The sequence below is a fragment of the Micrasema longulum genome, unplaced genomic scaffold (assembly GCF_059751315.1).
Source record: "Micrasema longulum isolate JH-2025_06_02 unplaced genomic scaffold, ASM5975131v1 h1tg000299l, whole genome shotgun sequence".
Taxonomy (NCBI): Eukaryota; Metazoa; Arthropoda; class Insecta; order Trichoptera; family Brachycentridae; genus Micrasema; species Micrasema longulum.
Genome location: NW_028277503.1, coordinates 359,146 through 384,231, shown reverse-complemented (window position 1 = coordinate 384,231; position 25,086 = coordinate 359,146). Strand labels below are relative to the sequence as shown.

Genomic DNA, 25,086 nt, shown 5'->3' with positions numbered 1-25,086 from the left:
TTATTGAAACAATATTTGAAATCTACCCTACTACACTAATAATTTATTGTTGATTGAATTATTAGGTCTTTATTAAAATATTAAATTAAAATTAAATCTAACCATATAAGAAGGAGGATAACTAAAACATAATTAGCTTTTATAGAAAAAAAAATCCCTAAGCATAAAACATTATTTAATATTTTTAAGATATGAATTGAAATGATAAAAGTAAATATGAATTGTCATTATTTTGCAAAACAAAACAATGAGATCATATTTTTTCATACATAGTGGTAGATCATATATATTTTAATATGCCTATAGTTTACACCATTAAATTTTAGTAAAATAGGGCATAATAAAAAACTTTACACTATGGTTCAACCATTGGAAAAATGTAACTCCAGATCAGTGGTGGCCAAACCGTAGCGCATGCGCCAAACGTGGCGCATTGAATGATCACAGGTGGCGCATTGCATTCTTGTGGCCATTATTTTAAAATAGGCGCCATGACGTAAATTAATTAATTGAATTCTGTGATTGAGGTATTCATTTACCTCCCAATAAGCAAAGCAGTTCCTATTCCTATCTCTATTTTACAACCCCAAACATGAACGTAATACGGTAAAAAAAGTTCGAATTGTATGGCGCATCAGACCTTGTATGTAAAAAAAATTGGCGCATGGTATACAAAATGCTGGCCACCACTACTCTAGATACATTACTCTTATGTGACTGATTTTATAAAGTTGAAAGTTTGCTGGCAAATTAAAAGTTAGAACATAAGAAAATGGCTATTTTTGTAATTTTTTTTTTTTCATTGGATTCATCCCTGTCTTAGCTTTTAAAAATATCTTTACAAACTAAATATTGACTCAAAAGGTTCTTGACACTAGAGCTGACAAAACTTGACTTTAACTTATGTGCCAAAAATATTAAGCATTTTATGCTAACGAATAAACATTCATAATTCTTACATATTTAATATAAGCAGTAGAATTCTTAGATAGTGACACATGCCTAAATTGTTAGCTCGTTAAATATAAGTTTATAATGTATGTAAGTTCATTGTTATGTTTAGCGAATGTTTACCTAGTTAGCTTAGTGGTTAGCACACCATGTCTTTATTGATTGGGTCTTAGATTCAACTTTTAAACTCAACTAGTTTTTAAAAATATTATTTAAATAATATTTAAAGTAGTAGTAAAATGGCACTTTTACCAATTCAATGTGCCACTGAATAAGAATGCTTTCATTTCATTGTAGTTAAAGTCTGCCAAAAAGAGTAAAAAATAATTTAGAGTGTTAGTATATTAATTTATGATTGTTGTTTTATAGTCACATTTAAAAAATAGCAGTACTGAATGAAAACATCTTGACCTTGTCAAAACCAATCTCAAAATAAGCCAATTATAATTTGATGTTGCCAGCTTTCAGTCTTTCAAAATCAGTAGTAATTCCGATTTTTATTGTTAACTACTGTTTTTTGACTGAGTATAATTAATAAACTGACTTCCCAGCTCGGTGTTGATATAATTATATTGATACTTATACATTTTAATATACCGTATTTTGCAAACGATAAGACGCATCGGACCATTAGGTACACCCAAATTTTTGGTTGAATTTTAAGAGTAAAAAAGTGCATCTTGTGTGTCCGAAAAATACGGTAATATAAAGCACCCTACCAGCAGCATTCATTCTTCTCATAATTTTCATGATGTAATAAATAGTCTAACTATTAACTGCATAACTTAGTGTTTGTCACATATATTATATAAGACAATATAAGATAACTATTTCTATTCACCCCTTACAGAACTAAAGCTTTTATTTATCTTCTATCATCAGGATTTCAAATCAACTATCCGATTTTAAATTTGTTTTTTTTTTCCTTTAGGCATTGTGGTACTTAATCTTAAGATATATCATATTTTATGTCTTGATTGGTTTTTATCTAGGAATCATATAAAAAAAAACACATCCAATGTCGATATTGAACACCTTTGCCTTTATATACATAACATTGTGTATCTTATTGATATTTTTAAAAGTAAGTACATAGTTTATTTTAACAGGTTCATAGTTAAATACAGATTTTTTAAAAATAATATGTATTTCATAAAACTATAAATTTAATAAATGTACCAACAATACATAGCATTTTTTGTTAGAAAATTATTAGCTACATTAAGAAAATATTTAGGTGATAGAAAAAGGTCAAGATTGGTATTTAAGAATGAGGTATATTAAATTAGATTGAAATAGATCTGGAAACAATATTTTTTTTAAATTGGTGTCTGCGATTCAGCCCTTATTAAGTATTAAATTTATTTCATTATTATGTTTTAAATTTCTTATTTCAGTTCTAATAAGTATCAAAACGATGAATTCAAAAAATATTTCATACTAATGATAAAAAACTTTTTCATTTGAATGACATGAATACACGACCGCCAAATGTTCTCAAATCACATGTTTTATTTCTGTCGGCTTATCTTTAATATTTGCTCCAACAACAAATAGGTTTCTTTCACAAAACAGGGTCAAATTTATAAATTGATGTAAATTTTACAAGAATATAAAAACCGGCTTCCTACTCTCACTAGTTTGTCAATCATGCAATATGCAATTTTTTTTTCAATAAATAATGGTACATTAACCCGTTTTTGTTTGCATGTTGAATTCTTTTTTTTAGTTTTAATTTTAAAACAATAAGTATACAATATGACTACTAAATACGATTATTTAAATCCAAGTTTTATATTAAACAATAGTAATCAATATTATCATTTAATTATCTTTATATTATATATTCAAAATGTGTTTCAGCAAGTATTGAAATGGTTACTTGAATTTTAACATAACTTTTTGTTTCCTAAATGAAATCATCCACATTCTAAGGAATAATGCATAGAATTAAGAATAGTCCAGAAGGAGCGAAGAATCATATTTGAATACACCGGACTGTGTTCAATAATTCCCCCACTATGCCTCACTTTCGCCGCGCGCATTCGTGAAGTCGCCGGGTAATCTTGCTTGATCGGAAAAAAAATAATCATAACACAAATGTAAGGTAAAAAATAGCAATCTGTTAATTTCTCTAAAATTTTATTGTGCACGAGGAAACATTGATTGACACAACAGAGTAGATAAGTAAAGGGTCATTTAATAAGAGTAATTGAATGAATGAACTTTGAACTTAAAATAAAGACAAATTTTATTTGACATAAAACTGATATTTTTATATCATGTTGAATAATATATGATGTTTTAAAGATAATGTCGTTCAAATGTCCCCCACGGTGTTATTTAATCCGAGGTCTAATTTTCATTAGTTCTTTCATTAGATAAGCAAAGCCGGGTAAAAAATTTACTACCCTGGAACACTAACGAAATTTCCATTTTGTTTCTTCGACAATCTGACAGATGGAAAAATAATTCAATTTTTAAGTAATGCATTTGCTACTTAAACATTTGTTTGTTAATTACACACGAAATGTGATGCCATTTTGTTTCTTTAAGATCCTAGGAGTATTTCTACACTTTAGAAGGACACAACACGGCATAGTTGAATTCAAATCAGGAGTTGCGTACTGAGCGACGTCTACAAAGAAACTAATGGGTCAAAATGTAAACCTACTCATTTATGAGTAGTTTAGTCGCCTTCTTTTTAATGTGCGTATGCGGTTTCTGGACTATTCTTAATTCTATGGTATAATGCATCATCCAAACAAAAATATTTGACTTACTGACAATTACTGAAAACTTCAAAATTAAAAATATGTTTTTTTACAATCCGGGATTTTGAAATAAATTTTGTTAATTTTGAATTCTGAATATGCCCTTTAAAACTTTTAACGCAATATATATAATCTCAGAAATATCTGATTTCGTCTGTAAAATTATAAAACAATATCCTTTACAGGATAAGTACATATTTTATTTGGGTTGTTTCACTCAATACAGAGTACCTTTTCTCTTTGCCTTGATCTAAAATGTTTCATAACTAACAAAGAGATACTTTAAAAATTGGTGATGATTTAATACGCCACGATAAACACATAATGAACTAAAAATACATAATTAAATAATGTTATCTTGGCTATGTCTCCTAAAGTAGTATATAAATGTCAGGTTTTAGTCTCTGTATAAATAAAGGCACAGAATTTACTCATTTAGATAAAATATCAAAAGCGAAGAACTTTTACTAGTACGGCACAGATTGGACGGCAGGCAGTAAATATTAAATGCAGAAGAGAATCATATACTTTATTTATAAGGGAATCTAGATTTGTAAAAATCTCAACAGTAAAATCATAATCTGAATAAATATTATAAAAATATGCAAATGGACACTTAAATTACATGAGATTTTTGTTATTGTAGCACTATGTATGAGTTGATAGTTTAGAGTAATAACCTAATAGTCGCCCATATGCAGAAAAACCATTCTATGATTATTGACCACGAAGTTAGCTACAGATTACAGCGGGCTGTAGGTACTTGGGTTGAGAATTGCAAGCAAAAATGTTAACCGTTCATTACATGTTTGTTGTTAAACTAAAAACCAAACTAAAAATTTGGAACGCTTTTGTTCTATGCACCCAGAGAATTATTACTCTGAGTTGAAAGGGTTAATAAATTTTTGACATAAAAAAAAATAAATAAATTATAATGCAGAATAAGGGTGACGACTGTCGAGGTTTTGTCCTTTAATTCACCTTTTAATGTAGTAAATAGCATAGCTCGCATGCATACAGGTCCAGGGCCCCAATTACAATGGGAAATTAGGAGAGTTATCTTCAATTGCCTACAAAGAAAAATCAAATTTTCTGTACGAAAATGTGTATATTTGTATGAAAATTTTAAGTATCTTTGTCGGTAACATGTTTTAAAAATAAATTTATGTGAGTATTCAATTTTTTATACATAAAATTCGATTTTATTTTGCAGGCAATTGAAGATTTGTGATATGGACCCTGATTCGATTCCTCACTGAGTCAATATAAAATAAGCTATCTGTTTTGTATTTTTTAATAAGAACAAAACCGTTTTTGAATTTTCGAGATGATTCTAAACTTGCATTTGAAAATATTAATAAAGTTGTTTACGAGTGGGGTTCCGATATATTCATTTCATTAAAATATGGAAAATATCTAAACAGTGTAATTTTATAATCGCCAAGCCAATTTAAACAGCAATCACATAATATTTATAATATTTTAATTCATAATAATTAGTGAACTAGGGCCGCAGTTGTGTTTTGTGTATATGGAAATATTATAAGATCAAGAAATGTTTATATGATACGAGCTAAACCAGCAATGCTTTGTTATTGCTAGATTTGAGTAAATACTCATATTATATACATATATTAAGTGAACACAATCGAAAGTTTCATATCAATTAAAATTAATTATGTACATATTCATTATTATTTTCATGTTTCGGATTACATATATTGAAATGGTATGCAGTGACAAAGAATTTTGATAAATAGGCATTTGAACATTGTTTTCCTGTCACCGTTTGAATATGCCTCCCCGATGCTATGTGAAAAAGACAACTACATTTCGGACCTTTTATGCCTAACTAAAATAGACAAAATCGACGTTTCGTTATCCCATTTTCTTCACCTCAAAACTGAACCGATTTTGTTATTTTTTAACAGAGTATCAGAATGAAATTTTCTGTATGAGTACGTTTTAGGTTTTTTAAAAATAGTTATCATAATTGTATACCGCCCGAAGACCGCAGATAAAACTGGACATTTTTATGGGTTTTTGGATGGTTCTAGTTCCCATAATAAACTATTCATCAATAAAGTAAAACTATTCAGACAACGCTGATGGTAAATATTTATAGTGCCATAATCCAGGGTAAAAATACGGAAATACGCGTTTCCTCTCAAGATTAAACATTATTAAGTATACTTACAAAGTTAGCTTCATAATGCTTTAACGTAACCAAAGAAACAGTTTCGGTTTTCTTTAATAAAACCATTGACCTCTTATTAGTACACACAGACTCACCCCAAGCCCTCTAAAATTATGACAATTACCTCATGCCCAAACGCTCAGTCGTGGCTCATGGCAAACGCGTATTTAATCATTTTTTAACTGCCAGCCGGTTTTACGTGAGCTTGATATTTCATTTGAAACCCGAATGCCTGATAGTCCGTGAAAATGTGTAAAAACTGTTTAGATAAAAGATGGTGTAACTTTTTGCTGATAAGTAGGAACCTAGGTACTATAATTAAATTCCAATCTAAAAATAATTAATATTCAAATATTGAATTTAAGTAGGTATCTAAGTACTTGTTTATTATATTTAATATAAAATAATTTATTTTCAAATGTAGAATTCTTTTTGCAAATGACAAACTCTACTCTTCTCACCAACAGGGGCGCACTCTATCTAGGAATGCGATTTTCGAAAAAGTTATGAATGTCAGTAAATATTATTTTAGTATTAACTAAAATCCAGTCAAAAGAAATAAATAGGTAGGAGTTATAAGGAATTTAAGTAAATAATCTGATTCGGATCCATAAAAAACGAACGTTGTTGAAAACATTAAAAAATAAACTTTTTCTATACACAAAAAATAATATCCTTCCAATTTTATTGAAGATTTTAAGGGCTATAAATATGCTCATGGAAAAGATCTATTTCGCTGAAAACCACACTGAAATCAGTCCATCCAGGATACACATACGAATATTGCCTTTTATATATATAGTTTGATAGAAGGAGAAGATAGATATAAGATATTTATTATATTTTCTTTTCATTTTTATGAAGGTGGCTGGTTAACAAAACTTGCAGATTCGCATGGACCTGTCAACATTCTGAGGAATAAAAAATCAATATGAACATGTAATATGTACAAAAATAAATTTATTAACAATACTCATTGATTGAAAATACAATGCATAAAATTTGACAAAGACCTGACACACATTTAAATTGGACCTTAATCCAGCTGCAAAGAAAAGAGGAAGCTTGCATATTTTGGTAAGAAAAATTAGTTTGCAATGAAAAAAGACATTATGGCAGACTGAAGAAAGCCATTGAAAACTTATATAAAACTTTTTTGATTGCAAATTTGTGAGAAATTTGCATTAATAAAGTGTCTTCTGCAAACTAAGGAACTGATTTTCTTATAAAATACATCATTATTATGTTCTTATTTACCCCAGGTTAATATGGTGATCAATTGAATTCCAGCTTTTGCTTTATTTATAAATAAAACAAATTAATTAATAAAGATAGGATTCTTTAAAAATATCAATTAAAATAATTTAGAATGGTTCATCGATGTTCTCAAATAGTATCTTTCAATCACAGGCGGCTCCTGACCGAAAACATTGGCAGTGCATTTCTTTACATTTTGTCACCTTGTATACTAAGTTCAATAATATTATAACGATATGACAGGTCTGGCATGATAAACAAGCAATAGTATAACAGCCCGCGCATCGGAACCAGGAATGCTAAATTTGCCTAACATTATACTCACGTTATGGATAACTAAATCAACTAAATTCGTTCTAATATCATGTCATTACGCATGTTCAAAGTGACATTACAAACGAACTTCAAATCTGCGCATGCGTCGGCAAAGCCCGGAGTATGTATATTGTCTTCTCCCTCTAACGCACGATTCACCGGTATGAAGCGTTGTCTATCTCACTCAAATGACGATTTTAGGAGATATGTTATATTTCATACAAATTCAGGGTAAAGAATTGTGCAAAACAGAATATGCACGTGGACGATTGCGCATGCGTAGACAAGATGTGAAAATTGTCCGCTAGAGTCGATCTCGCTAGATTTTTTGGCGTTAGTATTGAATATTATGATGTTGACGAGTATAATATTGAAACGAATTCCTATTTCTTTGTACCTATAACATATTTTTACTATCAATAAAATGACTTATTTATCCACACATTTTTTTACTTGGCAGTGCACTGCACTTATGCACATACTAAGGAACCGCCTCTGCTTTCAATTGAAAATTTATTAGTATGGAATTTCATTTGTGTATAATTACATTTATTATGCACATATTTACAGTATCTTAGCAATGAAAATATTAAATGTAGGATGAAACAAATGCCTGACCATTACCAAAGTCCTAACTCCGCATTTGAGACGTACCACAAAAGTTAGATTTTGTCAGGTTTCTGGCAAGTTGGTAACTACAAATTTTGAAAGAATGAGATGTCTTCATAAATGACATCAAATATTTGTTTAAAAAGTAAATAAAAACATTTCTTGTTTTATTAATAAATACCTTAAAGTTGAAAATTATAAAATATCATTTTATAATATTCAACTTTAAGGTATTTATTAATAAAACAAGAAATGTTTTTATTTACTTTTTAAACAAATATAAAATATCATTTTATAATATTCAACTTTCGGTTTTATTTGAATTGTTGATTTGGGATGAGCTTTTTTTAACTTTAAAAGTGCAAAATCTCACTAGACAAATGTTAGTTACCGACTTGTGTCAGAATCCTGACCATTTAAAGATTCGCTACCACAAAAGTAACTAGAGAATTTTGAAACATTTACAAAACTTATTTTAAAGATTTAACTTTAAGCATGTTTTTGCAGATTCAAGATTTTGGCACTAATCAGACAATATAAGAGTCCTTTATATGCAAAACAACTAACGCCGTTACCCATGAGGGTAGGCAGAGGATAAATTGCCACACTACTTTACCTTTACAGACAAATCTCACTTTCATGTATCTTACTAGGCATGCATGCCGATTATTAAGTCCTTTGACATACTAAATTCCAAGTATTTACCGAATTTAGTAATGTCATGTCTTTCTTGGTCTTCTTCCTTTTCTCCATCGATCTATATTTTCATCAATAATCTCTTCAACCATTCTTTGCTGTTCGAACCATCGCAGCATCCTTTTCTTAATTTTGTCGATAACATAGGCCTTTGCAATTAATAATGCAAGCCCTCAACTAAATAGGTATTTTTAGATTAGCTTAAAGCATTTTGTCTTATAGTTGAATTGGATTTCAAAATAAGATAGATGTACGCATAAAAGTATACGCACAATTTTTTGATCAAATAAATACTCGGCATGAATTATATTGATTAGCTATTTGATTATTTCCCGAGCATTACTGGTGCTTTTTAAACTTAGCACAAATATACAAAACTACTTATTTAACACTATGCACAAATATATGTGGAGTAATGTCAAAAGTCTCATCATTGAAATAAAATGAAAATTGTAAATGACAAAAAGTTTTACAAATCTTATAACATTTTGATCACGAAGGGTTCACTGACAAATAGATTGTAATAGTCCTAATATATAACTTCCGAGGTCCTCGTCCTGGTTAGTCCATGAGACATATATACTCTTGTTGACATCCTCATCTCCTTCCACCTTGATTAGTACAGATTCCACGGAGATGTTGCCGTCTGTGAGATGGATGGTCCAAGAGGGCAGGCGATCCGTGAGAAGATGCAGCAAGCGCTGGGCTGTGCGGGCTGCAGGCCCTGGAGCCTCCAGCCGCACAGTGCTAGTGAAGCGGATAGTGTGACGGTTAATTCCAGCCTCTTCGCACACCTCGTCCATGTCCATTACGGACAGCTTGTTATCCCTTACACACAGCACTCCGTGCATGATGCGCCTTCTCTTAGGATCCGGGGGATGCGCATTATACCGGACCGCCTCGGCCTTCAGTAACCGCAGGGAAACGTCGACGGGAATCTTTAGCGGAGTATTGATTATGCAAGTCTCCCCGTTGGCCGGGTTGAAGCAGTCGATGCTGAATTCTTCTTTAATTTTCCGCATCAAGAACTCCATTTTTTCGGCTTCCCCGTGGACGAGCATTACGTTTTTAGGTTCGCAATACTGAATAAGTTGCATTATACCTTTAGCGTCGGCGTGGGCGGAGAAGGACATGTACTCCACCGCCATCTTAACATCTACAACTTGACCATTTTCAAACTCGACCCTTTTGGCTCCGTTGAGGATTTTGTGTCCGACGGTTCCCTGGACGCAGAACCCGGGCATGATGACCATGTTATTTTCGTTGGGGGCCCACTTCTTGAAGATCGACAGCGACAGGCCAGCATGGAGCATACCCGGAGTAGCGAAAACCACCATCGCTCCCGGGTTGTCTATGTTGGATTTATCAAACGGTTTGATATGCTTGAAGTCAAACATGTTTCTTTGTACGAATGTTTTGCGAATCTTTTGATTAGTCCATGTGATGAACATTTTGTAGTAATTGTTAGCTTTCTCTGTCAGCCCGACGGCAAAGTACACGGGGTACTTGAGATTCATGCGCTCCCAGTAGGTCTCCAGCAGGATGCACAGCTCCTGAGCGCGCCCGAGCGCGAACACCGGGATCAGCACCTTCCCCCCATTCTCCACACACTCGTGCACCTTCTTGAGGAAGTCTCTCTCCCGGCAGCGCTTGGAGTCCCGGATGGTGGTGGCGTATGTGGACTCGGAGATGAGGAGGTCGGGCCGGCACTTGTCTATCCAGGCGGCCCCGAGGTGGCGGTCCGGCGTCATGTTGTAGTCCCCCGTGTACACGACGGATTGCGAGCCGACCTTAATCCAGAACATGGCGGCTCCCAGGACGTGTCCCGCGTAGTAAGCTTTGATTTCAAGATCGTTATCTACCATAACAGACTGGTGCAGGGTAACAGCCGTTACTTTTTTCATGCAGTCTTTGATCATTTGCGAGGTGAAGAAGTTTGATTCGCCTTTCCTTTCGACGGCTACTTTTCTCATGTCCTCCAGGAGAATGGGCGCGATGGCCTTGGTGGGGTGGGTCATATATATGGGGCCCGAATAGCCGACTATCTCGGACATGTAGGGTAGCGCGCCGCAGTGGTCCAGGTGGAAATGGGATATTATAACGCAGTCGATTTGGCTGGTGATGGGCCCCTCGGGGACGATGTAAGTGAAATCCGGGAATCTTCTCTCGTCGTTGTATCCCATGTGCATGCCACAGTCCAACATAATATTCTTACCCCCCATGGAAAGGAGAATACAGCTCCTTCCAACATCTTGCCCGGCTCCCAGTGGTGTTATTTTGATATCGGGCATGTTTGATAATAGGTAATTGTACTGAAACTGGCCTATTTATATTGATCATAGAGTTTAAATCTGACAAATAAACATGTACGTTTTTAAATATGGTTCAGAAGATATATTATTTAAGTGAAGAATTCAAATACCATGGCACTGGCAATTCGCACTCATTTTCTCGTTAACAGTAGTCACAGAAAAATCATGAAACTATCATTAAAATTTTGACATTGATTGTCATTCAGAAACCATAAACTGTTTGTTATCCAAAATAAGGTAGCCAATATTTAGTCGATTAAAAAAAATGTTCACTTCATATTTTTAGATTTCGGCCCCATAAAATTCATGATAATAATAACAGATAACACATTTTAGTATTATTGTGATTCAAATCAGAGACACATTTTTCTAGGATCTCTTGAAAATTTGACTTTATTCACAATTTTTTTTTACTCCCTTTATTTTTATTAAAAAGTGGTCAGATATACTTGACAAAATTCTAAAATTAGTCGCAATTCATGATGTGTCCACATTTTGTAAGCTAAATAAATTTCTCCAGAGAAAGCTCGGGGAATTGGCACTTTTTATAACGTATGGGTATTATATTATCCTTCATCTGTTCAGAAAAGAATAAAATATGTTAATAGACTTGAAAAAATCCATTTACTTTTTATTCCAGTACATCCTCAACAATTTCTTAATAAGGAATTTTAGCACTACAGGAAATTGGAATTGCAAAAATGTTCTCTTTCGAGCAGTAAAAAATAGAATATTTGATTATTATTATTTGATTATTAGGCGAAGTTTTTTTTAAAATGTAAATATATGTTTTTTAACTAACTGAACTACTTTGAACGGCGGCACTCGTTCTTCCGAATCAATCAATGATAGAGTGTTGTGATAGATTTCTGGTTTATTTGAAGTGAATTCACCAATCAGCTAAACTCACTGAAGATAAATTGTGACGTCACACGCAGAGTGATTTCAAAACTTTAAAAATCATAGCGCTGATAATACTATACACCAAGTTTTTTTTATTTTTTTTTATTTGGCTTAGTTTGATAGTCTAGAATTTTTTTTTAAACCACTGAAATTCCTCATTGGCCTTATAGTTTTATTTTTAACCTAGAAAGTATAGTCTTTTGGCCTTTGTTTGGCCTCATAGTTTTTTTTTTTAACCTAGAAAGTATGGTCGCCCTAAACACCATAGAGTATTAAGTCAGAGAAAAAAAAAAGTTGCGAGTTGTGACAGATGATTGTGTTTTGTGTTGAAATTTCGTTTTTCATAAATCGTTATGGCGGAAAGTAGATCAGATGATAGTTGCGAGGCACCAAAAGATTTTCAACTATCGTCAATAGAAGGAAGTGAGAGCAGATTCAGTGTAACACGTCGTAAATGTTATTTGTGTTTTCATTTTAGAAAGGTTTTCTACTGCAAACAATGCATAAGGAACGGAGACTTCGTGTATTCAACATCACATTTTTCCGAAAGGTATACCTTTGTGTTTACAAATAGCCGATACTTGTATACCTGCAACTTTTGTATATGCGCATTTTATTTGTATGAATATTTTGAGTAATTAAATATGATATTTTTATGTTGACACTGTTTATTCATAATTACATACTCCTTTAACTTTTTTTCATTCAATATTTTTATTCCAAACATGCAAACAAAATATTTTTGTAAACATGCCAATGATTTTTGAAAAAAAAGTACCTTTTGTTTTATAAATATGTTCATAATTTATTGTAAATATTAAGTCATTGTAATAACATGTAGGTAAATATTGTTTAATTTTTTTTAAGTCTGCATAACTAAAATGACCTTCAACAAAATGGAATATATTTATGTTGGTCATTATAGTATAGATATAGTTATTCCGTTTTTATCCGAGAATTATAAACATCAATTTCAGTGTAGTATTGATGTTAAGTATATTATTCTCAAGTAATGACTTTATTAGACATTTGTAATATTTTGATGATGTTCAATGGTTTTTTAATATTTTTATACATTAATAGAATATCAGACAAAGCCAATTTTTTTAAATATTTTTTTTGTGTTGTATTATTATTGCTATATTTTTTTAATGTTTTGTAATTTTGATATTTAATTTCCTGTAGCACTGAACTTCCTCATTATGTAAACAATTTGTTATGTAGATTAGCAGATTTGGCACTGAATTCAATTCCTGGCAAGATTAACAGGAAATTTAATAAAAGTTTAAATTACACAACTATTGAAATCTGGTAGTGAAGTTAAATTTACATATAACAACAACAAACTATCACACCTTTTCGGCATAAGGGTAGGCAGAGAGGATAGACCGCCATATCACTCTGTCTTTGCATACAGATCTCGCTTCCTTTACATTTATACATCTTCTCATGCACGCGCTCCCGTATTTTGACATGTCCATCTTCAAATATTTGTTGGATTTGGTCATGCCATGTCTTTCTCAGTCTTCCTCTATTCCCTCTACACGTCCAAACCAACCCAAAGCTCCTTTCCTGATTTTGTTGATAATGCCCCATTATTACATAATGTACGGATCTCAACATTTGGGCATCTATTGTTCATAGTTTTACCATACATTCGGCTGAGAGATCGCACTTCGACAGCATTTAGCCTACTTTCATCCCTGTTTTTCCGAGCCCATACTTCACTCCCATACATCAGGGTCAGCACCAGGACTCCATTATGAATTGCTAATTTTGTCTCTTGCAACGAACATTTATTTGCCGAGGTTGATTTAAGTGCACTGTTCATTCTGTTCCTGGCACTCACCCTCCTTTCAATATCTTTCATAGTCATTCCATCCCTAGTAAACATATGAACATCCCAATAAACTATCAGACAAAACTAAACAAAAGACTCTGAAATGAATGTAATCGGTAAGGGTTTATAAATAAATATTATATATATTTTTTTTTAAATACTTCACCGATAAATAAATTCCTCTACCTGTTTCAGTATATCCCCATTCACAGTGATTACACGTTTAGTCATACTTTCATTTCTTACAAAAACCATCACATTCAATTTATCGACATTCATCAGCAAATTACTTCTCTTGCATACATCGTAGACGTTTGTTACCAAGAATTATTGTAGGTCTTCTTTATTGTCATCAAAGTTAAGAAGAACCATTCACTTTCCACTGGAGTCATTGTAGTTCTACAAATAGTTTACAATAATTAAGTAGGTGGTTTCTCTAAACGCTCGTAATAAATTATTATTTGTTGTAAAGTTGTAATATGTACAATGCACCAATAACGACTAAAAATCGGTAACACCGACCGACAACTAATAACATGATAACTGATTCGAACTGGCCCTCGATGACCTCGAACCTCTAAAAATTCACAGGATCTTTGTTCTTAATTAAAGAAAACAATAACAATTGAACATCAATCCAAGATATGAAGAGCTCAAATCTTCCTTACTCTTCTAACCTATATACCATAATCCAGTAAAAAAATGTAAGTAATGTCTTGTGATTTGCGTAGAAATAAATTATAAACATTCAGAACAATTTGGTATCCTTCAATAAGGTTCTCAAGACTGGACCAGGAAGTGCTCCAGATTTTATAAATAAGTAACACTGCTATGTTTTATCTCCACTTTTAAGCTGGTTTAGGCTTCTCTCTCTAATCACAGTACAAAACGGAATTTCTTCAAGAGCAGGTTTTTTAATGCATCTCCTTAGCCTTGCCGGATTAGTACAGGGCATGGTGCAGAGGTTTTGGGGGCAGTGAGGGTGAGCAGCGGCACTTTGCTGACCAAGTAAAGGCAGTCGTAATTGATATTTCTGTATGTGATAAAGTTAATGTGATAAACAATCGAACTAAACGTGTTATTTCTGAAATTATTGGTAGTGCATTGCGCTCCTCGCTCCATAGTGAGAACCGTCCCTGCCAAATATGCACTGTGGTTAGCTTTAAGATGACTGAAAATTTCCGATTTTCTTTTAAACCAAGTAGTTTTCAATGTTTCCTCTGAAAAAAAGTATTTTGTAAAACGAAGAGTTTTTAATATGCTGTGAAAATATCATTTTTATTATAAAAATATTCAACTTGCACCTGAAAGGATTAAAACATAGCCAAAATGGTGAATGTTAAACATTGTATGAATTTGACCTGTTTCTTCATATCTGTTGAGGCAGGTTATGAATCCCTTTACCCATCTATGTAGGTGGAAAAATTGTAGAAATATAGATGTTCAAACATAGACAGAATGGTGATACTACAGAGTATGTAATAACCAGTCAATGAAAATTCATAGGGCACTGTGCTGGTACACCAAATGCAGTGTATCTGGATCATTTGTTACACGTGGGTGAGGTGATCAGTCTTGTGCTTTAGGGTCCAGTCTTGTGAAATATTGCAGTGTAAACCTTTAACGAGGTATGTATTTCATGAAGACCTCGCCAGGAATCATATCCATATAAACAACAGATTTTCATTTTCATATCCAAACCGTGGTATTTGGTACACCAAATGGAGCATGTCTTGATCACCTGTTGCGTGATCAATCCTACGCTTCAAGTGCCAGTCCAGGGACAGTAAAATATTGCGGTGTAACTGCCTAGACTTCCCTTCTCTAAGAATTTATTTTTTGAGTTATTTATCTAGATAAGTATCTTTTAATAAATTGTGTTAAAATTTTATTTTTAGATACGCAGACAAACAAATGAGATGGATTCAGACAAAGGCAAATATCAGATCCGTGGAGGAATCATGCGAAGTTCTTCTCAACAACAGACTAAAAAAAGAAAATGTCCTCTTGGACATCAACCGGTGTAAGGAGAAGGTGGAACTGCTGAAGCTGGCCATACAGCAGAAGAAAGACAATGTGAGGAATAACCGAGAGAAGTTGCAATCGCTGAAAGAACACAATCTTTCGGTATCCGTGAAGCTTCCCAAATATAAAGACAAGATTGAGAAGGTATGCAAAACATATGGAGTATTTATTACGTAGTAAGAGGTGTACGTATGTTGATTGGCAACAGCTAGGAATAACAGTTTTTCTCAGCGATAAACAAGTATACTGAATCTAGGGTTTTCACTTCTAAGCTACAATTAGCAAAGTACCCTATATTACAACCCTCTACGGAGTTATCATGATTAGTGTGGCTATGATGTCACATAAGTCTGCATATAAAACAAGACTTGATATATATGACGTCATATTTTGCTGTAAAAGGCCTAAATTACATTATTATTATTAATCATAGAAAATACATTGTCAAACAGTATACATAAATATGTAAAATTTTGGTTTTTAAATACCTGTATTTCAAATATCTCTACTTTTGCTTAATGTAACACAATGTTACAGCACCGTTTGCAAAGTGACTTTTTAGAACAGTCTTTTAAGAGTTAGCATATTATAACATAGACGGTGAACACTTCAGACAAGAGAATATGGAAGTCTAGGCCTCAATTACGATTTCTCAGTAATATAAAGGTTTAACTTTCTTTATTTTACAAAAATCAACAGACATAAGAATTGAAAAAGAATGGATTAAACGCAAATGAAATGTCAAATATTATGGAATATGTTTTACATTTCGCCAATGTTTGAAAATCTATGTCTTTTTAACTCTTCCACCTCTTGAATTTTATCACCGAAAAGTAAGAGCTGAAGCCAGAATCTTTTTGCTACAACAGTTGGAGTTAACTCTCTTACACACAATGCGGTCCTTACTTCTTTAAAATGTTGTCTTTCTTGAATATGTGGAGTTAAGTTTGATCTGTTTATTTTTTTTAAATATGCATACATGCCTTGATTAGAGTTACAGTAACTCAATAATTTATTTCATACATTCTTAGCTTTGGAACAGGCCATATTATTATTTAAAAAAAAGAAAATCATTTTCTAAATTATAGTACTGTTTTTAAGTTTTAAATATAATAATAAAAAATATATATTAATTGTGTAAGGTGTGCAAGCACGTTCACACCAAGAAGTCCATTATCGAGAGACACGGTAGTCACATCGAGCTGGAACAGGAGTCCCTCAAGATCCTGAGGAGACAGCGCCTTAAACAGCTGGTGGATTTTGTGTTCCCAATCAAGGAAATTCCCAACTCTCAAAAGTAATTATCTCATTTTTATATTTTTAATATCGTAAAAACCATAAAAATGTTATAATTTGTGGTGTTTAAACACAGTTATTTTGAATTAACATTATAAATGTAAGTCGCGTAATTAATTCCTTTCGGCATGGAAATTTGAAAGATAATTTATTTAATTTAGATATCAAACAGTATGCAAGCAATAAATATTGGAACAATAATATTGTATACATATGTTTTATTCTTCTGACTCATGGACCAGAGGTCTGAGGTTCGAACCTCGCTCTACCACAACTCAATTTCTGTTTTCTTATAATGAGTTATTTACAGCTCGTTAAAAATGACCCCCAAAATTGAAATATATGTCATTAATGTAAAAAATATGTTTCTTTCGAAAATTATTTTTAGTTTTTTTAAATTTTAGGCTCTTACTTGGGAATAGTAAGTGTTTAAACATGATTTTATGGAATAGTGAATCATTTTATAAATAACAATTTTTAATTATATTTATTATTGTTTGTATTCTAAAACCATATCTTTATATTATGTTCCTTCAAGTTTCAATAAAAGAAATACAGTGAAGAGTAATATAGCATTTGCATTATTTTTTAGTATGGGTTTGGGAAGCGTGGGGTGCACGGAACGAGCTCTGGCTGAAGCCTCACGCCCCACTTCAGGAGGACAGGCACTCGCCTCACTGCAGATACTGTCTGCCCTCCTACCAATAGACATAGGAGACTACAGCGCTTATTGTCACTGGGGTACGAACACTACATTTATTTCAATTTCCTCCATACTTGTACGAACACAAATATTGTTGGTATAGTGTTCAAAGGAATCTGACGTTGAATCTGTGTTTTTTTTTAAATGAAAATCATTGAATATAAATATGTACATCCTGACAAATTAATGATTTTCTTTATTTCTCCAATTATTGTAAATTTTAAAAAGGTTAAATAAGTGCATAGATTTTCACGGTTACTGTTATCAAAATGTATCCGAGTGAACCCTTGCAAGTTTTTTAGGTGATCCCGTGGAATGAATCTAATTTACGTGGGACATTAAGAAAATATACATATTAGAGTTAGAGTTTTTAATATCGAGTCCATTGCAGGTGAAGTGAACCAACTGGCAAAATTGTCAAAATTGATTTGTATTCAATGTTTTAACTGTGAGCTTTTTTTTCTTCTTGCTCGTGTGTCATGTCGGGCCCCCCTGACGTTGGTGACTACTTGGGAGAAAGCTTCCCTATCATGAGCAGTGCGAAACAGCTCCTCCACAGTTCTAATCCTGGTCAATGCTCAAATGTTTTTGAAGCTAAGAAAGCTGTTTTCTTCTAACCCCTCTACATCCCTCAATCTTCCCCTTTACGACAAGCTGAAGTACGGAATATTTATCACCTGGCCATGGCCAAAATATGAAATCTTACGGAACTCAATGGTGGTGAACCGTTCTCTATTTTGTTTTGACTCTATGTAATACTTAATTGTTCTTTATAATATCGGTCCAAAATATTTATTTATTAACGGACCTTGTCTATTTTTACAATTTATAGGGTTTTAATATGACAATAAAATAATAGTTAAAATCATTTTTTAAAAAAAGAAAAGAAGCATTGAAAAACCTAAGGGACATCAAGATAAGATCTGGACTATTTATTTAGTGCTCGTTTAAATCGCTGTAAATTCAAACCAAAAAAGTCCAGATCTTGTCTTGAGTTAACAATACAACAAAGACAGGTTTTTTTGTTTGTTTTCATATTCTTAACATTCTACAGTGGATCCACATATCAAATGCTTCAAGGCAGTTTGATGTATTAACAGTTTTTTGCCTAATTGTTTTTACCAAATTTTTTATGTTTTTAATTAACATGGATGTTTTGTACGCAAAGAACTGGAAAAAAAAGGTTTTTATCGTTAGTACAAAAGTGCATTATAGGCAATGCGTTTATTTCACCTTCAAAATGTCTTTTAGTTTACATCACCTGCAACGGGCTTAATTTATATACTTGGTCATTTAAAAATATGATAAAACTTCTGTGTACTGTGTCCAGGCTGATGAAGAATACAGTTCTGTTTGTGAAATAGAACCAGTATCAGACGAGTGTTTTTAACTCGATGGCTACTATCAAGTAAAAATCCTGAAAAATGAAATCAAGTGGAGATAAGTCCGCCTCGTAGTGTGGTACCTGAAGCGTAGGACTGATCACCTTACCTTCATGTAACAGATGATTAAAACATACTGCATTTGGTTTACCAATGATGATTTGGAAACGAGAGTTTTTTTGCAGATTTGCATAGACCTAACAATATATAAACAAGACTATCTATAATACGTTCATGTATGTACTTGTATGTACATATGTGTACATATTATAATTGATTATTTTATTTCCAAGCTTAACACTATCTTTTATCTAACATTTCATCAGTTCTATTTTCTAATTCGACCAAAATCTGTGTTATTTTTCATTTGATTATCATCATCTGAACTGCATTTATGTCTAGTTTGTTCTTCGCTCATATGTTTCACTTATATTTGGTTTGATTCAGCAATTGCATTATCTTTGGCTGTAATCTTTCCGAATGATGTAATCAACATATCCAACTGTGATTTATCTCTCTATTCAAAATATATGCATTTCAAACAGTTTCTGGAAATTAATTTACCAACATGTATGTAATTTAATAGCATTATATAATAAACAACAGAAAAAGTCTCAACCAAATGTTACATTTCTTTATCCCATATGTGCCTTGTACTAAGGAAATTGAGTTTTTTTTTATAGTCATGATTTAATAATACATATTGAATTTAATGAAAGCACGCCACCGTGATGCAGTTGGTTAGATGGCCAGCCATGAAATCGGCGTTGGGGTTTTTATTCCCACCAATTTATGTTTAAAAAAAACTTTTTTCTCAATTGGTCTGGGTGTTGTGGTGTATTTTTCATAACTTCCTTTCATATCCTCTCTTCCCTATCTGCTTACAAGCCTCTAAAATAATGGATTAGCGTGTTATTCCTTTAAAAAAATATTTTATATGTAAGTTAAGCAACTCTTCACAAAATATTTGGTTTTGTAGTATTTGACACAACATTTCAAATGACCGTGTCTTTTGCTATGTATTAATTTCTTTTTATAAATTGTCAAATTTCCCTGAGCTTTTGCGACATGCAGTTGTGTACTCTTTATGTGCAATTTTTTAATTGATTGTAAGAACTAAGTTTTACTGAAACTTAAAGAATGATTTCAGTTAATGCTATGTGAAGAATGAATGAATGTAAGAATGACTTGTTAAGAAATTAATAATTTGAATATTGTTGTTTATAAAATACCAATTTCTATGCATTTTTAATGGAATGTAAGGGCCACTTCCTATTAAATTTTATATTAATCTCATTTTCATGCCTAAATATTTGAATCTAATATTGTGGTTTCAATTTATGGTAATTTAACATATTTTTTATTCATCACATTTATTTAATAATACATTATCTTAGATTGTTGAAATGTAAGTAAGGACATGTTGTGATCTTAACCTTGAACTGTGAAAGTGATTAGCTTTTTGATAGATAAGATTCAACATAAATTTATGATAACAAATGATTATTACATTATCAGAATTAAGGATTGTTATTTTTACTATACCTACTTTCAATTTTAAGTACAAAGTGTAATTGGTTTGATAAATATATGTATTATAATAGTCGACAACAAAAGTGAATGTAAAATAGAAACTTTTGATTTATGTGTACGGGTAACCAACCTCTCTTTGAGTATGAGTAATATGTTTTTGACAAAATTGCATTCAACAAATTTCATACTCAACGGAGGTCACATATATACGAACAAAAAAAAATTTAACAATAAAAACACATTCAAATTATTTACTAATTCAAAGACAGAAAGTGGAAAGAAAGGGCTTTTTCAAACACTTTGACAGTCAATTGTTTGGGGAACTGATTTCACGTCCGTTTCTTGGCATATATACTATAGTATTCTTGCAGTTTATTTCTTCTAGCTCTTTGTTGGTCCTAAAATATCCTAAACCTTAGCACCTTCAAGGCCTTCGTTCCGTACCACTAATATCATCAAGTATGCCTTCAATATTTCACCCATCTGGTGTCCCCCTGTCTAGGAGGCTTTTGGAGACCTCTGTAAACGTTAGACTAATCTCTAGACCATAAATTATCATCGGTGGTGTGCACGTTGTCAAAGCCTTTTTTAAAGACAAACTGCATAAGCCGATAGAAATAAATAAATATTTCTTAAATTGATACAAAGTAATTCCAGAAACAAGACAAATTAATACCTTTGCACACTTCCACATTCCCTTCTCAAAAAACTTTTTTTCTGTTTATTCATCTTTCTATGCATAAATTTTTCATTATTCCTAAGTAATATCACATACATATATCATGAGGTCTTTAGCTACATTTGTAATGTTCTTTGTAGTTGCTGCCCATAAGTGCTTAGTGAACAAGCAGACCCCCGGTGGACAGACCGTGGCCCCTGAGCCGGTGAAGCAGAACCCAGCGTACCGGATAAGTGCCGCGCTCGCGTACAGCGCACAACTATTACAAATTATGGCATTTTATCTGGATGTCAGACTTCCATTTAACATCTCGTATAGGTCAGTTTAACAATTCATTTATGGACTTACTCTTTACTAATGTAATGAGTATATAGCTAATAGTAGTGTTTGGTGAAGGTGCTACGAATTATTAAATAATTTGTTGTAATTTTTTTTGTTGTGTCCCCTTATTCTCTTTATTTGGAAAAAATGGACACAACTTATGTTAACACCCAATACATTCATAGATGTGAATAATAAACACTATACAATTATTTTTAAAAAAATCTCTGTTATATTGGCTTGTCAAAATTATTACAACTATTTTTTCCTTTTGGCAGTGATCTATGCAGCTGTGAATTAGAAGAGCGGCGGTTCAAAAGACGAGTGTGGCGCCTTCAGGGCTGTGCCGCAGCTGTGGCAGCCGGGGCTGGGCTCGGGGAGGCAGGCCCTGGCCTGGGAGGCCCCCCTGCCGTAGTGGAGCCGCCCCTGCATGTTCTACTCAGGGCCTGTCCTCTGCAACTGAATAGGTAATGTTTTATTTAAAGAAAAAATATTTCTTTCATCGGTACACCAATACAACTATAAAAACAGCAGTAACTCAATTGAGATTATTTTGCAGTAGAACTGATGTAAGTTTTCAATTTACAAACATTCTGTTTGCCGGATTGAAAAAAATAAGTTGATATACATATATGTATTCACTCAACAAATGTTTATAGATCTTCACTTAACTTTTAAATGACTACTAAAAAATCCCTCTACAAAAGTTTGGAATTCAGGTAATTTAAAGCAAATATTTTACTTATTTATATGTATACTGTTTAATAATTTATTTTCCATAATTTATAAAGCCTATTTTAGCAAAATACTACTTCATTATTTTTTTTAATAAGAGAGATGTATCAAGTCTTGTATTCTATGTAGACTCATGTAACATCATAGCATACAAGAGTTATGAATGTACAAAAGTTACAACACGAGCAACTGAAATGAATTTATGACCTTTTTTGAATAAGTAAGTTAATTGTAGTAAGTATATGTTGAATTGTAGCGTATCATGGTCATTTGTTACATGAAGGAATTTATCTTGTATTCACTTGATGCCAATTTAGGTAGTGAAAATACACCTTTGTAACCAAATATTTTATATTGACTGTCCTTATAAACGATTTTAAAATAAATTTCCAATACAAATTGTTTTAGCTGTCATATCGTTGTTGTTCAGGCAAAAGTTACTGACCCGAAAATCATCATTTTGAGAAATCACTATTTGAAATTTTGGAGACCAAGAAAAAATCAGATTTTTCGGTGTTGGAAGTTTTATGTACACAACATAGTTCATCCATGTCTTTTTAATAAATTCCATTGGTAAATTTTTCCTTCCGATACATAAAAAATATCTGGAAGGTTTTTAACGAGGCTAGGTAGCTAAAATTTGGTTGAGTGACTTGCATATTAATTTTAACAATGCAAGCTAAAAGAGTTAGTGAAAGGAAGGAAATATTAAAAATAATTATCATAATGTCGTGATTAAAAATTAATATTTATTAAATTAAATATTTTTTAACACAGTATTTGAAAATGTTTTAATATAAAGTCTCAGTAAAAAACAAATAATTTGGATTAAAACATAATTGCAGTATAAGACAGCTAGCAATTGTATAATTGCAGTATCCACTGTGAGGACATCTACCAGCGCCACGGGCGGCAGGCGCAATGGCTGGAGCGAGAGTGGTGGGGGTGGGGCGGGGGCGCCGAGGCGGGAGGGGGCTCCGACGAAGAAGAGGAGCCCCCGGAACATCTGCAGTGGGATTGGGAGACGGTAAGTACATACTCTTTCTCCTTCGTCATTCCTCAGTGCTGAGGGTCGTGATCATTGGTACTCTCCCCAGCCATTCTATTAAAAATGCACCTCCACCCTTCACGGCTCTGCGCCCTATCTACAGCTCCATGCTGAATGGTCTGTGTCATTTTTTCACATCTGTTTATGTGTCCGAAGAACTGTAGAATATGTTGGCGTCATACTGCCGAAAGGGGAACATTCACATTGAGTTCCTCCAGTATGGAGACATTTGTTATTCTGGGTGTCCGAAGAACTGTAGAATACGTTGACGTCATACTGCCGAAAGGCGAACATTCACGTTGAGTTCCTCCAGTATGGAGACATTTGTTATTCTGCCTGTCCATGGGATCCTCAATATTTGACGCCAAAACTAGATCTTGAAGGCATTTATTCTCTCCTGCTCACATTCTTTAACTGTCCATGTTTCTGCGCCATATAAGAATATTGGAAACAAGCGTATGCACTATGTACATTTTTGTTTCCTTTAAGATGCCCGATCTTGCTAAATTTTAAGTTTCAGTCGAGTTGTGGCTTTCTTTGCAATTTGGATGCGTCTTAATTTTTTTTGAGCAAGCGTCTTTTAAAATAATTCTTACAATACATTAATTTATTTTTCAATTTTGAGACAAACCTTGAGCTAGACGCATATCAGTTTAAATAATAAAAATTTATATTTATAAAAGACGGGATGTTGGACTGTGTAAGTGCATAACATACCTAGCATCGGCTGCTTACTAGTTGGTGCCCTTTATATTTATTTTGTACAACTATCTAAATAAACACATTACATTATCCTGTGATCACTTTCAGCTGGGTGATGCGAACCAACCAAATATTCGCACTCCGGCCATCAATCTGGTCTCAGCTCCCATTGCCCCCGGGCTGGTCACTAGTGCTGCTGCCTCCATCCTCTCCATGTGGAGAGGCTGGACCACCAAATAACCGACCTATGGACAAAATAGTTGCACAGACCCGTTCTGAATTGCGGTAATTTCTTATGCAGTGCCTGTTCTATATATTTTTGGACATTTTCAGTTGTAATGTCTACAATGGTTTACATCGATTTGTCAATAATTCTGATAATTGTCAGTTTTTTATGGTCTGAGTAATACGGACTACATTTGTACACATTTCACAAAAGTGAAAGTGAATTGAAAAAAAATATTACGAATTATTGAAGTTAATTTACTTTGAATAGAAATCATAACCACGATTTTCTGTGGGTAAGATTGTAGAACAGATTAATAGGTTTTAGAATAATCTATTTTTTTGAGCTATCAATACACCTAAATGATTCAATTGTAAATATGTCAGACCTCTTTTTACATGGTGGATCTGTCCCACGCAGTACCGTTTAAAAAAAAAACACATAAAATAGTGTACTAACAAAAGAAAAATGCTGGATAGGTTTCCTTGTATAAAAATCAATTCCGAATTTCCCAAAAATGAAATTATTTTCTATTTATTGTACCTCCATTTCATTAAAAAATATAAAATCACAACAAAATAC

General features: G+C 32.7%; 2 protein-coding genes across 2 annotated transcripts; one reads left to right on the top strand and one right to left on the bottom strand.

The window, feature by feature from the left end:
* Positions 1–6,864: 6,864 nt before the first annotated feature.
* IntS11 (integrator complex subunit 11) lies at positions 6,865–11,376 on the bottom strand. The gene has a single exon (XM_088224584.1). The coding sequence runs from the start codon at positions 11,088–11,090 to the stop codon at positions 9,303–9,305; it is 1,788 nt and encodes a 595-aa protein (XP_088080710.1). The 5' UTR covers positions 11,091–11,376; the 3' UTR covers positions 6,865–9,302.
* Positions 11,377–12,288: 912 nt separating this feature from the next.
* Atg14 (autophagy related protein 14) lies at positions 12,289–25,072 on the top strand. Its single transcript, XM_088224583.1, has 8 exons — positions 12,289–12,564; positions 15,753–16,023; positions 17,022–17,176; positions 17,768–17,916; positions 21,613–21,790; positions 22,072–22,260; positions 23,405–23,555; positions 24,387–25,072. Exons 1-8 carry the CDS (start codon positions 12,368–12,370, stop codon positions 24,516–24,518), a joined length of 1,422 nt encoding a protein of 473 aa, XP_088080709.1. The 5' UTR covers positions 12,289–12,367; the 3' UTR covers positions 24,519–25,072.
* The last annotated feature ends 14 nt before the right edge of the window (positions 25,073–25,086 follow it).

Excerpts from the sequence above, each read along its gene's own strand:
- IntS11 (XM_088224584.1), bottom strand. The coding sequence starts at position 11,090 with ATGCCCGATATCAAAATAACACCACTGGGAGCCGGGCAAGATGTTGGA.
- Atg14 (XM_088224583.1), top strand. The coding sequence starts at position 12,368 with ATGGCGGAAAGTAGATCAGATGATAGTTGCGAGGCACCAAAAGATTTT. Across the intron at positions 17,917-21,612 it reads CAGCGCTTATTGTCACTGGG|TTGCTGCCCATAAGTGCTTA; the intron begins GTACGAACACTA and ends TGTTCTTTGTAG. Across the intron at positions 22,261-23,404 it reads TGTCCTCTGCAACTGAATAG|TATCCACTGTGAGGACATCT; the intron begins GTAATGTTTTAT and ends GTATAATTGCAG.